General features: G+C 39.7%; 1 protein-coding gene across 2 annotated transcripts; it reads right to left on the reverse strand.

Moving 5' to 3' along the window:
• Window positions 1-1319: 1319 nt before the first annotated feature.
• On the reverse strand, window positions 1320-15187 carry CEP20 (centrosomal protein 20). Of its 2 annotated transcripts, XM_061152901.1 has the most exons (5): window positions 15109-15187; window positions 10531-10728; window positions 8291-8375; window positions 4517-4653; window positions 1320-1564 (listed from the first exon to the last, which is right to left on the reverse strand). In XM_061152901.1, the coding sequence occupies exons 1-5, from the start codon at window positions 15134-15136 to the stop codon at window positions 1488-1490; spliced, it is 525 nt and encodes a 174-aa protein (XP_061008884.1). In that variant the 5' UTR covers window positions 15137-15187; the 3' UTR covers window positions 1320-1487. The 2 variants fall into 2 exon arrangements, with proteins under 2 accessions (XP_061008884.1, XP_061008885.1); XM_061152902.1 differs by lacking the exon at window positions 4517-4653.
• Window positions 15188-16764: the final 1577 nt, after the last annotated feature.

The following is a 16764-nucleotide window of genomic DNA, read 5'->3' on the forward strand; positions in this document are numbered from 1 at the left end:
AAATGAGCCCTTTATAATATTTCTACATCTGTATATATAATTTTAGCCCACTAATAGGGCCTCTCAAAAATCTTTTGACTTGTAAAGTATGATTTAAGGGAATTTCTTTAATAGTTTTCAGCATTAAGATAAAAATTCTTGGTTAATCTGTAAGGATTGAACTCCTTACACCGAAAACTTGACCAGCACCAGAAATAAAGGTTTGGTAATTTCCAAAAGCAGCACAGAATCAACACCCCAAAAAGAAGGCCAATTTTGCCAGCTAGTCCTTCCTTATCACCCTCCCTATGGAAAATGTTTAAGCTAAATGTTGTCAGTGTATAGGTGCCCATGCAGTTTTGTTCTGAATATACCTTGTATCTTGTGCCAATTAGGTTCTGTCTACTATACTCATCTGCTGCGTCAGTGAAGCCAGCCTAAAGACTCCACATTATAAAAATGTCAATAAATATCAAAGCATTTTAGAGATGGCACTATAAGAAATCTTACTACTTTTCTATCCCAGGAATAAAACATGACATTTAAGAAGGCTTTCAGAGCCCATCCAAGTGAGGGTTGGCCCTTTCAGAGTTCATCTGGTAACTGTACAACTGAGGGCCACAAGGAAGATAAACAATGCCATCTTTTAAAAGGTACTTTCTGGTATTTCTCCTAAAGCCTGTCTCATCATGCTTATTCCACATTCTTCAAGTAATAAACTCTTTGTTTTACTTACAGCAAAATTAAAAGAATTATCCCCCACCCCCACCTTTAATTAAATCTCCTAGGAGAAGCCAAAATTGTTTAAGAAAATAAAAAGTACATTGTTACCAAGTTTTAAAGTTCAATTTTAGACAGTAATTCAGATATTTAAACCTAATTATAAACAGTTATCTAAAAAATAGCTAGTTTCACGGCCCCCCCCCAAATCAAACTTTATAGGAATTGGTTTTTTCTGGCTTTAGTGTTCTTTTAAATGTTTTTTTTTTTAATGAATGCATTTTCCTGTAAATCCACATTATTCCAGCCTGAAAGAAATTTAATTAATGTGCCATGGTGAAGAACAGAGCAGGGAACTCCCTGGAGGTACAGTGGTTTGGACTCAGCACTTTCAGCGCCAGGGCCCAGGTTCAATCCGTGGTCAGGGAACTAAGATTCCACAAGCTGCGAAGCACAGCCAAAAACAGAACAGAGCATATGGCTAGAAATGCTTGATTTTTTTCTTTAGAAGAATTTTATAGAGTACAAAAAAACCCCTTTCGTTTCTCACAGATTTAGGGACCTTTAAAATTGTCCTAAAAACCACACATTTTCTTTCAAGTCAAATCTGGTAAACTAGATGACAGAGTTAGCTTTTATTCACAAATGCAGTAAAACATGAGGGTTTTGTAGAAACTTCATGTTTTTACAAAGTACAATACTAGCGATGAATTCTGGTAATATTGGGCGAATAAATAAGTTATTTAATACATACAAGTTTAAGATAAAAGATGCCCCAGTTGGAAGTGTCATCTCTTCACCGAGGGAGAAGTGTGCAGGTTTTCAGTATCAGTGCCCCTCCCCTGCTCCTTCCGCAAGTGGTCTTCTGCAAGAATACAAGCGAAGGTCAGTGCTCACCCAAGTCAAAATGGGCAGCAGGCAGACTTAACTATACATATTTTAGGATACTACATATTTCTATCATACAAGGTCTTTAGATGGCTTAGGACAGTGAAAAAAATGTTGGATTTTTTTTTTTTAAACACTATTGAAGAAATGGGAAATGTTTAGTACTAGGGACTTATTAATTATCCAATTTTTTTTTAAGTTGAAAGAGTACACCCTGGAGTAAAGTCATGGGTAAGTACTTACAAACTTACACTGTATGTAAGGATTGGAATTCACAGCAAAGGACTGTGTTTTCAACTAGTATTTTGAGGGATGCCAAAGTTAACTAAAAAGAAAAAAAAAAAAAAAACTGTCCTCAAATAGAAATCCTCCCAGTAGCACCCTCTTGTGGCAAGAAGAAAACTTCCTACCAAACTCAGAAAACCATCCACGGAAATTGTAGGAAATAGTCTTTGGCCAAAAACAAGAGGGCAGTTTTTGTTTAGCTGTGGGAAAACTAAGCCCTTGTGCCACAAGTCCTGTTCCGGCACACCCAGAACCTGTGCCCCACGAGAGAAGCCACCGCAATGAGGAGCCTGCGCACCCACAACGAAGAGCAGCCCCTACTTGCTGCAACCAGAGAAAGCCCAGGAGCAGCAGCGAAGACCCAGCATAGCCAAAAACACACAAAGAAATCTTTAAAAAAAAAAGTGCTTTCATGATGGCATGCTTTGGACTCATTTTCAAATAAAAGAGAGTTTAATTTTAGTGTTTTATGTTTCACCTGGATTGAGTTTATGTCAATAGAAGGTTATTTAATCTGAAGAATAATTTTAATATCTTTGTAACTTTCTCAATGTTGTCAAATAAAATGTATCCTTCACACAGTAAGTTGCTGTTGAGAAAGTAAATAGGATGCTTAAATATGTTACAGAAACCTTATGCAATTTGGGGTTAACAATTCTTCACCATCCCTGTTGTGCCAAGAACATTTTTGACAATCAAGAAAAATAATCTAAAAAAAAAAGAAAAATAATCTGTGAATATCACTGTTCTCCTATTAGTGCACTCATCCTCCTTTCTGAGCCTTCCACAGAACAGGTATCCAGAGCTTTGTTGAGCTCAACTCTATTCTTTGATGTCTCTGGCACTTTCTACAGGGAGGGGCCAAGGTAACCCAAGGACTCTTGCATCCTCTCGAGCACTCTCCCGTTCCTGCTCCCCTCCCACACAACAAAAACACCACCGTTACAGGTTTGCTGTGCTAACAAGAGTTAATGCATACGCTATCCACTGGTGACAATTAAATACAGAAACTAGTATGATCATATATCCTTGGTAAACACGTAAAATGGTAAAGCCTTTTTGGAGGAGAATTAGACAGTATCTACCACATTTTTTAATATGCAATATTTGAACCAATTTTACTTCAAGGTATGCACGTAAGAGAAATGCTAATGCTACCCTGGAATACTGTAAAACCAAGAAATTTAAAACATACAAAAGTACATTAGCAAAGAGTGATTAGTACTAGTACCACAGAATACTACAGACTATACAGGAATTTAAGAATGAGGTAGAAGCAGAGTTACATAAATTGATAACATGTGAAAAAACAAAATGTAGGATAACATGTACAGAAACAGTGCCTATAAATAGAAATGACCCCTGAAGGACACCCACCAAGCTAACAGTGCTACCTTCTGTGAAGGAGAGGGAAATCGAGGTGTTAGGGAGAGGCAAGGAGATGAGGTTAGAGGGAATTCTACATTATATCATTGATGTTTAGAGATTTACTCTTGTACCAGGTGTTTGGTTTTGCTTTTTAAGTTCCTGCCAAATAGTAGGCAATAATGGCAGTTCTTTACCAATACTTAAAAAAGTAACTAGGAAAACTTCTCATATTCTTTAAGTGGAAAAGTGCACAGGAATGGCAATCAAGGGTGCTGATTCTGCTAAAAATGACCAGCTACAGGCAGTGAGCCTCTTAGGCTTGGTTTTCTCAACTGCAAAATAAGTGATGGGAATGATTTCTTTTCCAACGTCCCATCAATTCAGAATTCTAAGATAAACAGAAGGATAACTCCTAGTAAAGGCAGAACCAACCTCCAAGAAAGCACGTTGCCTTCACATCTCAAGAGACATGGCAAACATTTAACATGATCAATATTGCTCATGGCAATTTAAAAAAACTACAAAAGACAATCTGCACTTAGATGTTTCTTAAAAGTTTATTTCAGTCAAGACCTATTTGTTCTGATAATCAGCTGCCTGAGCTCCACCTATGACTGTCCTTAAAAAGAGAGATCAGCTGTACCATAGTTGGAAATACTGAGCTATAAATTATTCAATTTAGATTATCAAATTGAGGTCTTAAGTGTTTTGATAAAATCAAAACAACCGAAAGCTCATTGGAAGAGTAAGTAAGTATTCTTGAAAGAAATATGAGCTGTTCTCTCAAGAATTTATTTGTGAGTAATTACATTACCACAAAGAATATTCACCCCACTCCCTACCAAAAAAGAATCCTGAAAATGCAAAGGACAACACATAAACCCGTGACTGCTCTATTTTCAGCAATCTTGACTTTTCTCAGTTTGAGAGGGGAAAAAAATAGATAACTTGATAAAAAGCTCTTTCTTTAGGATGCTCAGGATCTAAGCTGCTCCAAAGGGTACAAATCTATGTGAAAATCAAGTTTTTCAATACTTCTTTATAGAAATTATATCAAAGAATTTTGTCTAGTCTTCTCTCTGCTCCTCACAAGATTGTCTTTCCAAAAACTATTTTGTTTTTTCTTGAAGATAAATAACACACGCTAACTATATTAGATATAAGTGGAATTAAATTATGACTCAAAAACTTAGGAAAAACTACCTCAAAGATAAAAATAGATAGGAAGAAAATACACTTGCTGAAAGCTGAGTGATAAGTCTCAGAAAACTCATACCCATTTGCTTTCTTCCACTAGGTTGTCTGCCAAGATTTGGGTTTGGAGGCTGGAATGAAGACCCTTTCAGAAATGTATTTTGGTTGTCATCCTTAGTTCCATGCAAGAAATGAGCTAAAATCCCATATAAAAGAGGTCTATAGCAGGAAGAAAATAAAAATCAATTAAATTTGCATAAACAGGAAAAACTTTAAAATATCTATTCTGTAAAAGGTAGTCTCTGACACCAAAATAGCCAAATAATTCACCAGACTTAAAAGAAAAAAGTTGCATGGTTATTACCTAAATTTCAAACTGTTCATGTGTTTTGAAATTTAAATGTACAATTTGACTCTATAATTTTAAAATCCATAGGAAACATGTTAACAAGTTAAATTTCATCTAAACTGAAAAGCAAATGCAATCAATGCACAGGAATCAGCTTTTTTTTCTTTTTTAACTCCAAGTCCAGTATAAGATTTCCCACTACCTGACACTCTCTGATACAATACACACTTATTGGACTCATAAATCCTTGTCTGGGTTTAAATCCTGGCCCTGCCACTTGATAGGAGTCAAGATTCAGCAAGATTTTTAATATTCCCCAGCCTTATAAATGTTTCTTCCTCTATAAATGAGGGGAAGTAGTGTCTCTACTCATAGGGCAGTCATGGACCAAGTATGTCAATAAATGTCAAGTGTTTAGAACTGTGCCTGGCATGTATTAAATGGTAAGCAAATGTAAGCCATATAGGTGTCAGGTGAGAACTAAAATTTTAAAAACTACTTTACAGTTTACAAAAACATTCTTTCTTTATTTTATCCTCATCTTGTGATGTCATAATCATCATCTCCAAGTTATAAATGGGAAAACCACAGCTCACAGAGGATTTGTGAGAGGACTGCTTGGATAGTAAGCAAACATGACACTTGAACCCCAAGTCCTGTATTTTTCCCTAAGAGTGGGCTGCCTGATGCCCCTGCACCAACGGAAGCTGCTCTGATGACAATAAAGAGAGGTCTTCTCCTGTTTCCAATCTCACAGTTAGAAAGTATCAATTTAATGGATTGTCTTTTTGAGATTTTTATCTACTTACTAGCAGGTGTGATAGTTTAAAGTATGATATCCTTTCTCTTCAAAAGGTGGGAGCCTTACTCTCCTGAGTGTGAGCTGAACTCACTTTTTCTAGAACTAAGTCAGGCACTGAGGGACAGCACTCCCAGCTTCAGAGACCAGGTCATCAACAGCACTGTGGCATCCCCCCGCCTTCTCTCTCCGTCACTCTGGGGAAGTCAGCTGCCACTCAAGCTGTCCTATGGAAAGGTACGTAATAGTGAAAAACTGAGGCCTCCAACAAACAGCCATGTGAGTGAGCCACATGGAAATGGATCCTCCAGCCCCAGCCAGGACTTGAGATGACTGCCCCCCGGCCAACATCTTAACTGCAACCTCACGACTGAGGCTAAGCCACAGAAGTCACTCTCAGATTCCTCACCACAGATAATAAATGTCTGCTATATTAAACCACCAAATTCTGGGGCAATCTATTATACAGCAACAAATAACTAATTGCACACAAAAGCAATGTTTCCATTCCACAAGGAAACCAAGAGAATGGGTTTCTCTATTTAATAAGATGCCTCAGCTCTTATAAAAACAGTATCCAGGAATATAAAATAGGTCTCTCGGTCAACTATAAACCACTGTTTCCCCAAATGTTAACTGATCAAAGGGGATTTTTAAATTAAAAAAAAAAAAAATTCTATTTGCTAAATTTACAATAAAATCTATTTAAGATTTAGATATTTTTAAATGTTATGAGAAAACATACAACCAGCTCATTTAATCTGCAACTTCAATATCAGGTTTCTTTTTTAAAAAATCCGGAGTTAAATATAGTGATAATTGTTTTTAAAGTACAGCTTCACAATGCCTTATTTGCAATTTTGAAAAACAGAAACTCTAAAGACTAATTTTCTTCATAAATTTGGCACAAACTCACTTGGTGTCATGGCTTGACCTAATATAAGGTCATTAAATACTTTAGCCTATATTTTGTGAAATTTTTTTAACTTTTACTGAAAAATATTAATGTGAACATTGAGTGCTACTTCAGACTTCCACTGGCACCTACACCTAATGCTTGGTATATGGACTTTATTACTTTTTAAAATCTAAAATCTTCTCAGTGGAAATGCTTTAAACAAAGCAATACGTGTCTTTCAGAAGGCAAACTGTTGGCAGCACGACACACGAGTCAGAAAAGAACATGACTGGAGAGAAACAGGAAAGAGGCCTCCTGAACTGCCCGGTGCAGGGCATAAGGACAGACAGGCACAACCACAGAGGCAGAACTGATGAAACTCGCAGTGCCTGGTGGAGGAGTGAGAACGAGCCAGAAGTACACGTGAGCTCTGAGATAAGGAAGGACCTGAACGGCTCTATGAGGAAGCTACAAGGGGGGTTTGAAGAGATGAAAATAACGGACTTGATTTTTAGACACACCAAGTTTGAGATACCAGCAGAAATGTGTGCCTGCAGTTCATGAGATCTGTCAGATTTAAGGCACAGTCACCAGTGTGGCGGCATCACTAAGGACTCAAGAATACTTAGTAAGAAAAGTGGGCAGAGGGACAAGAAGAAAAGAAAGTTAAGGACAAATCTTGGGGGAGAGTGCCCACAATTTAAAAGAACCTTCCTAAAGGAGTCGGTGAAGACATTAGTTAGTCAGTCAGTTAGTTCAGTCACCATTCAGATGACCATTAGGGAGATAGAAAAACCAAGCTAGTAAAGGGTCATAAAAGACAAGTGACAACAAGTATTTTAAGGAAGAGCTGTTAATAGTACAAAACACTGCAGAAATTCAAGTAAAACTGAGCTTCTCAAATTGGAAATAGGTATATTCCCGCTCTCAGTGCTGGGGGCTTGATACAAAGTAGAAGTTAAAGGTGGCCTATGATCCCAGAACATTCATTTTACACAAAGATTGGAGGGAGAGTTCAACTTTATTGGCATGTCATTTTAAACGTTTTTATGTAAAACAATTACATCACGAAGTAGAACGAAAACATTCAATAAACTTTTAGAATGAGAAACGTAAGATTTCAAAGAAATTTCTTGCTAGGGAGAGACTATTTTGAGCTATGTTCCCAGGTTTCCTAAGTGTAATTTTTTCTGCCATTCAGGGATCCTCTAGAAAAAGTTTAGGAAACATTAAAGTAGAAAAAGAACTAAGAACCTATTAGACAGTGGTCACTCTTTCTCAAGAGCATAGTTTCAGTATAAATGATGAGGAGAGAATTTCAAATGTAGAGAAGGCAAAATATTTCAGTATAAATGATGAGGAGAAAATTTTAAATGTACAGAAGGCAAAAAATGTAGCTAACAAAATGAAAACAGAGGGTTGATTTTCACTAACTTCAGTAGTAAAAATAGGTTTTTGGGGGAAAGGGGAGAATTAAGTACATTCCTAAGCTGACGTAAAGGAAGCAGAAGACGAAGATTAAATATGAAGCAGAAAACAATTGATAGAGCAAAGCCTCAGGTGAAAAACAAAAGGATGGATCAAGAAGCCAAGAGACACGACCCCCAGAATGAAGCAGGGGTACTTCATCCTCCGAAACCACAGGCATCCTAGCACTCACTGCTGGACCCCTGGGTGTGGTACAGTGCCAGACACACACTGGACCCAAATAAACACCTGATGGATTAAAATGAAATAAAAGCACCACTACACAATTATGACCCCAATACAATAACATCTGAAAACTTATTTTTTTAAAAAAACTTCTTACATTGTATTATCCTTTGAATCTTCAAATGCATTTAGTTCATGGATGAGAAACTGTCTGTCCAGTGGAACTACAGGTTGACCAGATTCTGGGGGGAAAATCACAAAACACTGAGGCTTTATTAATCTAAAAAGTAAATAGGATTTTTATAAAAAACACACTTAAAAGGTATACACATTTTTCAGATTTTAGAAGAATGATGATGGCACACACCAAGACAGATGCAACTATGATTTTATGACTTTCAAAATACCTACTTTGTTAAATGCATATCTTTAATATAAAGTCAGTTTTTAAATCCCCCAATTTTGAGTTGGGAAATTACTGTTTCTATATACTAGACTTGAGAAGTCCTATTTTCTAAGAAGCCTACAAATTAAATACATGACAGCGCTGATATCCACTTGTTGGCAATAAATCTAAAAGTAAAATGAACACTAAATATGAAGTGCTGGCAAGGATTCAGGGCAACTGGGAGAACTTCGCTGGCAGGAGAACAAAATGGTGCATTTACTCACAAAGGTAAGCAGATACTTACCATATACAACCCAGCAAAGCCACTCTTAGCTCTTTCCCCAAAAGAAGTGAAAACAATGTTCAGACAAGCCTCGTTAAGTGAATGTTAATGGCAGCTGCATTCTTAATTGCCAAAAACTAGAAACAACCCGAATGTCCATCAACTAATAACAGATACATCAACACAGCCATACAGTGGAATGCTATTTAGGGGGGAAAACAACAGCATAGTCTCAAATGCGTTATGCTGAGTGAAAGGAAGCAGATTCAGAATGCTACACCCTGTACAGTTTCACTTATGCAACATTCTGGAAAAGGCAAATGACCAGGTACAGAAAATAACAGATCAGACGTTGACAGGAGTTGAGAGTAGGCAAAGAAGTTGTCTACAAAAGGGCACAGAGAATTTTTTTGAGGTGATAGACATTTCTATATTGTGACTGTGGCGGTAGCCACACAACTGTGTGAATCTGGCAAAATCCACAGAACTAAATACTAAAAATGGTAAAGTATCTTTATGCTAAGTACATCTCAATTTTTTAAAAGTCAAGACCCTGTAGAAACTTGAATACTGTCACTGTATTTCATTCTAGGTAAGCACAAGTCCAGTACATCTAGTTGATGATATTTTCACATTCTTCTTTTCTGAGTAGTAACATATTATACAGCCATCTATAACAAACTGAGGAAAGTGAAAATACTGACACTGATGATCCTTAAACCAATAAAAATCATCAGTCTTTATTCAGTTAAGGTATATACTTAACATTAAATAAAAGACCTAGAATATTAACAAAAGATCTATCCAATGGAAAGTTCCAGCATCACAATAAGGAATCCATTCTTTCAAAATCTACTTCATGATCTCTTTTCTTTGATGAGGCATATCTCCAAGGCACCAAATAGTCTTAAAGCATATGTTAAACGTTGGACAAGGGAATCAAGTAATGTACAAGTAGGGTGCTTTGATCGTCTTCCCAACCTCATCTCCCCCAGCCTAGGGGCAATACCAATCCTGACTATTGTCCACATTCTTCTAGTTCTTTTGCTTTCTTTCTTAAGAAATAAAATTTAACAGATAAAGTAAATTTCACTTTAATTGTTGACCCCCTTCCGCCAGTACCATTTCTCTCCCTCTCATCACTAGAATGAGCTTTGAGTTTACCTTCCTCATCGTTTTCTTTTTTAAATTTTAGTTGATTCACAATATTATTTTAGTGTGAGGTGTACAACATAGTGATTTGAAATTTCTATAGATTATCTAGTCCTTTTTAAATATAATGCTTTTACATATATCTGAATACATGCCTAATCAATACATGGGAGCAATACTTTGAGGCTTTATCTTCAATGTTTTATATTTTTTAATAAAGAATATATATATTAAGTCTGTGTGTATTTTTAAGCCATATATGTAGGAAAAAGACTGACAGCACATAGGGCAAAATGTAAATAATTGTTTATTCTCAGAATCAGAAATTATGACTTTCAAAGTATGCACCTAGGTTAAGTCTTTAGTCATTTTCTCCTACAGTCCAATAAACATCATGAGAACTTGTTCAAGCTATGATATGAAAAGAACCCATGGGATTTTTATGTCCCAGTCATGTCCCAGATGACACCGTTTGGTAATGGAATTAGATTTCTAGGCTAAACACTTTCTGAGAACTGGGGGAAGGGAAAAGGTAGATTTCACCTCAGGTGATTAACAATAAATAACCTCTTACCTGCTATGAGGACCGACGCTGTATACTTGTATTTGTTGAATTCCAAATACTCCCGAATTAGTTCATTAATTAGAAAGTTTTCATGAGACAATGATGGCCGAGGTTCACTTTCATCATCAAGGGCATTGAAAACTTCCGCACGAATCCTTGCTTTTAAATGCCCTAATACTCCTCTTTTTTCCAAAGTGTCCTTTAAAACTGTTAAATATAAAGTATTAATGTTTCAGTTATAGAATAAATTTTTGCCATTCTTAGGCAAACTTTAAAACAAAATGTTTAAAATATCACACCCTTTCAATCTATACGACAAACTGAACAATCATCACATTAGCTACCACAAGCCGTATTTGCAATAAAAAAATAAAGTTCCCAAATTGCAATGATTTACTACTTTAACTTAGTTAACCAAATGTTAAGTTTATCCTCCCAACAGCGTCACTGTAAGAGGCTACAGACTGATACACAAGTTTAGTGAAGAGAAAAAGGGGGAAGAATTATACTCAGCTAACTAGGACCTGAACTTGTCTCCCAGAGTCTCCTATCTTTTCAAGAGTAGTTGTCACCTGCAGACAGGTTCTGTTGCTGTTTATTTGCTAAGTTGTGTCCAGCTCTTTTGCGATCCCATGGACTATAGCCTGCCAGGCTCCTGTGTCCATGGAATTTCCCTGGCAAGGATACTGGAGTGGGTTGCCAGTTCCTTCTCTAGAAGACCTTCCCAACCCAGGGATACAACCCACATTTCCTGCACTGCAGGTGGATTCTCTACCACTGAGCCACCTGGAAAGCCCAAGAGACAGGTTCAATCTTTCACTAAAAATCTCTGGTCTAGAAAGTATATAACTGAAAATAACAAGTACACTCCAAAAAGGATTATGTTGTGTCTTTTGTATAAAACTGATACCTGGAACCCTTGGGAAATGGCCCATTCTGAACAAAAGAGATGAGCTTTTGTTCTGGGGTTTTGTTTGTTTTTTAAAGATAACTATTAGTTAACTCCTTAAAACTCTAAGATTAGGGGCTTCCTTGTGGCTCAGTAGTGAACTTGTCTGCCAATGCAGGAGACATGGATTCCACCCCTGATCTAGGAAGGGATGCCGCAGAGCAACTAAGCTCGTGTGCCCAAGCTACTGAGCCTGTGAGCCCAGGAGCCGCAACTAGCGTGCCCACATGCCAAAACTACTGAAGCCTGCAAGCCCTAGAGCCTGTGCCTCCACAAGAGAAGCCACCGCAGTCAGAAGCCTGTGCACCGCATCTGGAGAGCAGCCCCCTTCTCACACAACTAGAGAAAAGCCCCTGCAGCAACAGACTCAGCACAGTCAAAAATGAATAAATAAATCTTAAAAAAAAAAAATTAACATTTTTAAATTGAAGCCTAGTTAGAAATCTAACATGTAGCCTCATCAATGCCATCTTAAGGAATCTGGGATATATACGCTGAATGTAATCTAACATCTTGATGAGCAAGGGTCACTACTACAAATATCAGTAGTTATGATAATGAGATTTTAGCTATAAATAATAACATGGATAGGGTTAAATTGGCATCATCCCTTACAGTTGTCTAAAAACTTTTTTCCCCCCATGTGGTCCCTAACAGCTAAATCACAACTCCAGAGAAGCAACACATTTCACCCATAGTGCCTAGAACAGAGTAAGAGCTCAATAAATGCTGCCTAAAGGCTTTATAATATTGTGCTGTATACTTGTGCTCAGTCGCTCAGCCGTGTCTGACTCTCTGCAACTCTACGGACTGAAGCCTGCCAGGCTCCTCTATGCATGGGATTTCCCAGGCAAGAATACTATAGTGGTTTGCCATTTCCTTCTCCAGGGGATCTTCCTAACCCAGGGATTGAACCGGAATCTCCTGCATTGGCAGGTGGGTTCTTTACTACTGAGTCACCAGGGAAACCCCATGCTGTATACTACTGGTGTAATAAATATAGTTTAATACTGTACTGTGCTATAAATAAGTACACCACAATAATGACAATTCATAAAGGGAGCCCAGGGACTGTATTCATGTAGGCATGGACATGAAACTTTTTTAAAGCTTTGATAAACAATAAAAATCTGGGTCATATGATTAAAAGGATAAATCTAGACTAGACTTTAACCTTCCTTGCTCTTTACATTTAGATCAGCTCCTCAACCCTTTTTTGCAGGGAGGTTAAAAGTAGTTATCACCCAATCAGTGTAACAGGCCCATGAAAGGAAGGGAAGGTACAGCTTTATTATGTTGGAATCATTACTAAACCCCTGTTCTCTAATTCCATCTTTGGAAATTAAACAGAGATTCCCCCCTATACATATCCAATTACTCTGTATATCATACAGCATAGCCTCAAATTCAGCAGAGAAATGAGAATTAAGAAGCTGGACTTCCCTGGTGGTCCAGTGGTTAAGAGTCTGCCTGCCACCACAGGAAACACAGGTTTGACCCCTGGGGCAGGAATATTCCACATGCCACGTGGCAACTAAGCCCATGTGCCACAACTACTGAGTCTGCTCTAGATTCCATGCTCCGCAACTAGAGAAGCCTCCGAAAGGAGAAGCCAGCACACCACAACTAGACACGCTCACTGCAACTTGAGAAAGCCTGCACACAGCAGTGAAGACCCAGAGCAGCCAAAAACAAAAAAAAACAGAAAAAGAAGAATTTGGAGTTAGGAACCTTGCATGTCATCACCACCTCAGGGCTAGATCACTAACTCTTGCCTTACTTGCCTTCTCCAACATGAGCTCTATGTCTCAGAGGCAGAACCAAGTAAGGCAGGAAAATGTGAAGTAAAAATGCTTTAAAAAGGTGAAAGCCCAAGTAATATAAATGACTGGCAAACATTTTCATTAGATTTCTCTTGAACACTAGGCACATTCAGAGCTGAGGAATGCAGAAGACACCTAAAGGGCTCCCTATATCTGTGTAATACACCCCTAATCTCCATGCCATTCTGACCTTCACTCTGACCTTCACACTATCATGTTTATTAAAACACTGCACCATGACAATTTCTTCAGATAGAGCTTCTTAACCTGGTTTATATCCTTGGAGTGAAAGTGGTGAAAGTGAAAGTCGCTCAGTCATGTGGGGCTCTTTGCTACCCCATGGACTATATAATCTTTTACCAAAATTGTAAAATATTAAACAATAGGAAACACAGTGTGCTGTGTGCTAAATCACTTCAGTCATATTGGACTCTCTATGAACCGTAGCCTGCAGGCTCCTTTCTCCATGGCATTTTCCAGGCAAGAACAGGTGGAGTGGGTTGCCATGCCCTCCTCCAGGGGATCTTCCTGACCCAGGGATCAAACCTGAATCTCTTTCCTGAATTGGCAGCAGGTTCTTTACTAGTTGTAAATCCTCGGAAGTAGCATGCAACATTACAGGTGATGTGTGTTTCCTGGGTAGAGGGTACAACAACTCATGTCGAGTCTGTGCTTGTGGATAGAGGTGTGCGTCTTTTTTTGGGCCCACTGTGTGATCTGAGTTCCCTGACCAGGGATAGAACCTGTGCCGGCTGCACGGTGTGTGTATGGCGGGGGGTAGGGGGGGTGGTGTCACTGCACCAGGGAAATCCTAAAGGTATGCCTTTTTAATGACTGCTCACCAGCCTGAGGCCACAAATATACATTTATATCAATAGTTACTGAATCATACTCTTAAATCATTTTCTCCAACAAATCTCTAGGAATCACTGATTTAGAGCCTAAATTTCCCGAAAACTGGAACTGGTCTTACTAGCAGATACTGAGTATCACTCAGTAACGAAAATCTGCAGACCTTGTGCAGCATCTCCCAAGTTCTTACTCTCTGCCTTTTTTTAGCTAAATTACTTTGGGTGAGCTGTTTCACCTCTCAGCGCCTCAATTTCCTAATCTCTGAAATGGGCATTAAGTTGTTACACGGAATCAATTAGATAACACAGGGGTTGGGTAGTGCCTGACAGAAGGCTCGATCACTAATAACCATAATTACTATTACTTCTGGACATCTGCGTCAAAACTAACGGTATACAAATGTTCTCAGCTTAAAAGACTCGACTCTTTGTGGAAGTTTTCTTAAAAACACAGGAGAATATGGTCAGGCCAGACACCTTTCTACCTACAGTTTTTCCCCATGGAAAACGGTGACCCACCTCACGGCTGGTTGTACGTATTCAGGGAGATAGCCAAGGAAACGGTTTACGTTTGGGCCGAACACCAACAGTGGTTGTTTCGGTATTGCAATCAGCAGTCCGGAGGAAAAGGCCAGGTCCAAGGCCTCGCCCCCGGCAGGATCCAGAAAGATGAGCCTGAGCCGCAAGGTGCAGGACTTCAGACCTCTCAGGTACCCGCGGATCCCGGGGCTCCTCCTCCAGTTTAAAGTCGGTTTAAAAACAGCCCCTATGCAACCACATCCCTACCCCCTAGAGCCCCGAGTTGCAGCCGCCACACCCGCCGGATGCTCCGCAGGCCCTGACGCCGCAGAACGACCCTGGAACAGGCTGACTTTAGTGTTCCGCGGGCCCTCCTTTCGCCTTATCCTTTTCACAGACTGAAGGCCGACACATTTCACCAGGTAGACCTCCCAGTCGCACTCACCGGCCTTCAACTCGGCGACAGTCGCCATTTTTCAACGGCCGCCGGGGGCGCGCCTCGCCTGTGCGCACGCGCACTTCCGTCCGCGCCGTGGTCTGTAGCCAATAGGGGCGCCGCTCTAGCCGTGCCTAGTCCCGCCTCTCTCCATTTATGCTCTCCGTGGTTGGATCGGTGGTGAAGATCCAGAGAGACCCCACCAATCAGCGAGGCAGGAGTTCTAGGCGGGCGCTGAGGGAGTAGGAAGGGGAAGTTGGAGTTGAGGCCGGTAGGAACCGTTACTACGAACGCCGCTGCACCTTAGGGCTTAATAGGCTGCTAAACCCTTCGTATCTGCCCTCTGCTCGTCTCTGCAGCCTCAAGCACTAGTTGTTAATAGTTACCATGTTTTAAACTTTTAGCATGCGTGGGAATCACCTAGAAATTTTCTTAAAATGGATTGCTGGACCCCATCCCTGAAGTTTCTGATTGGATAAATCTGGAGTGAGATCCGAGAACTGCATTTCTGACAGGCTCCTAGATGATGCTGATGCTGCCCGTCTTGGGGATCATACCTTGAGAACCACTGTATTAAGGACTTACAATGCTCCTGACACTCTTTGAAGCTTTTTACATGCGTTAACATTGATATCTCTTATGATTACTCCACTTCACAAAGGAGTGAAGTGAAAGTCGGCCAGTCGTGTCAGACTCTCTGTGACCCCATTGACTATACAGTCCATGTAATTCTTCAGGCCAGAATACTGGAGTGGGTAGCCTCTGCCTTCTCCAGGGGATCTTCCCAACCCAGGGATCGAACCCAGCTCTCCTGCATTGCAGCCGGATTCTTTACCATCTGAGCCACCAGGGAAGCCCAAGAATACTGGAGTGGGTAGCCTATCCCTTCACCAGCAGATCTTCCCGACCCAGGAATAACACCAGGGTCTCCTGCATTGCAGGCAGATTCTTTACCTACTGAGCTATCAGGAAACTGTTTAAAGACTGAAGAGGCATAACTAGCAAATGGTGGAGAGGCCTCTTGCTCTTCAATGCCTGTTCTCCCCACTGGCGCTTAATACTGGGCAGTGCACATAAGGATTCCAAGAACTAGTGAAGATGATTGATGACGAATAAGCTCTAGCATTCCAAGGAAGTGAAAGAAAGAGCGAGAGAGAGAGAGAAAGAGAAAGAGAGAAAGAAAGTGAGAAAGAGAGAGAGAAAGAAAGAGAGGGAGGAAGGGAGAGAGAGAGAGAGGGAGGAAGGAAGAGAGAGAGAGAGGAAGGAAGAGAGAGAGAGAAGGAGAGAGAGAGAAAGAGAGAAAGAAAGAGAAAGAGAGGAAGAAAGAGAAAGGAAGAGAGAAAGAAAGTGAGAGAGAAAGAAAGGAAGAGGGAGAGAGAAAGAGGAGAGAGAGAAAAAGAGAAAGAGAGGAAGAGAGAGAGAAAGAAAAAGCGAGAGAGAGAGAGGAAGGACGAGAAAGAGAGAGAGGAAGGAAGAGAAAAAGAGAGGAAGGAAGAGAGACAGAGAAAGGAAGAGAGAGAGAGGAAGGAAGAGAGAGAAAGGGAGAGAGAGAGAGAGAGAGGAAGGAAGAGAGAGAGAGAGGAAGGAAGAGAGAAAAAGGAAGGAAGAGAGAGAAAGGGAGAGAGAGAGAAAGGAAGAGAGAGAGAGAGGAAGGATGAGAAAGAG

This window comes from Dama dama, chromosome 10, assembly GCF_033118175.1.
Source record: "Dama dama isolate Ldn47 chromosome 10, ASM3311817v1, whole genome shotgun sequence".
Classification (NCBI taxonomy): Eukaryota; Metazoa; Chordata; class Mammalia; order Artiodactyla; family Cervidae; genus Dama; species Dama dama.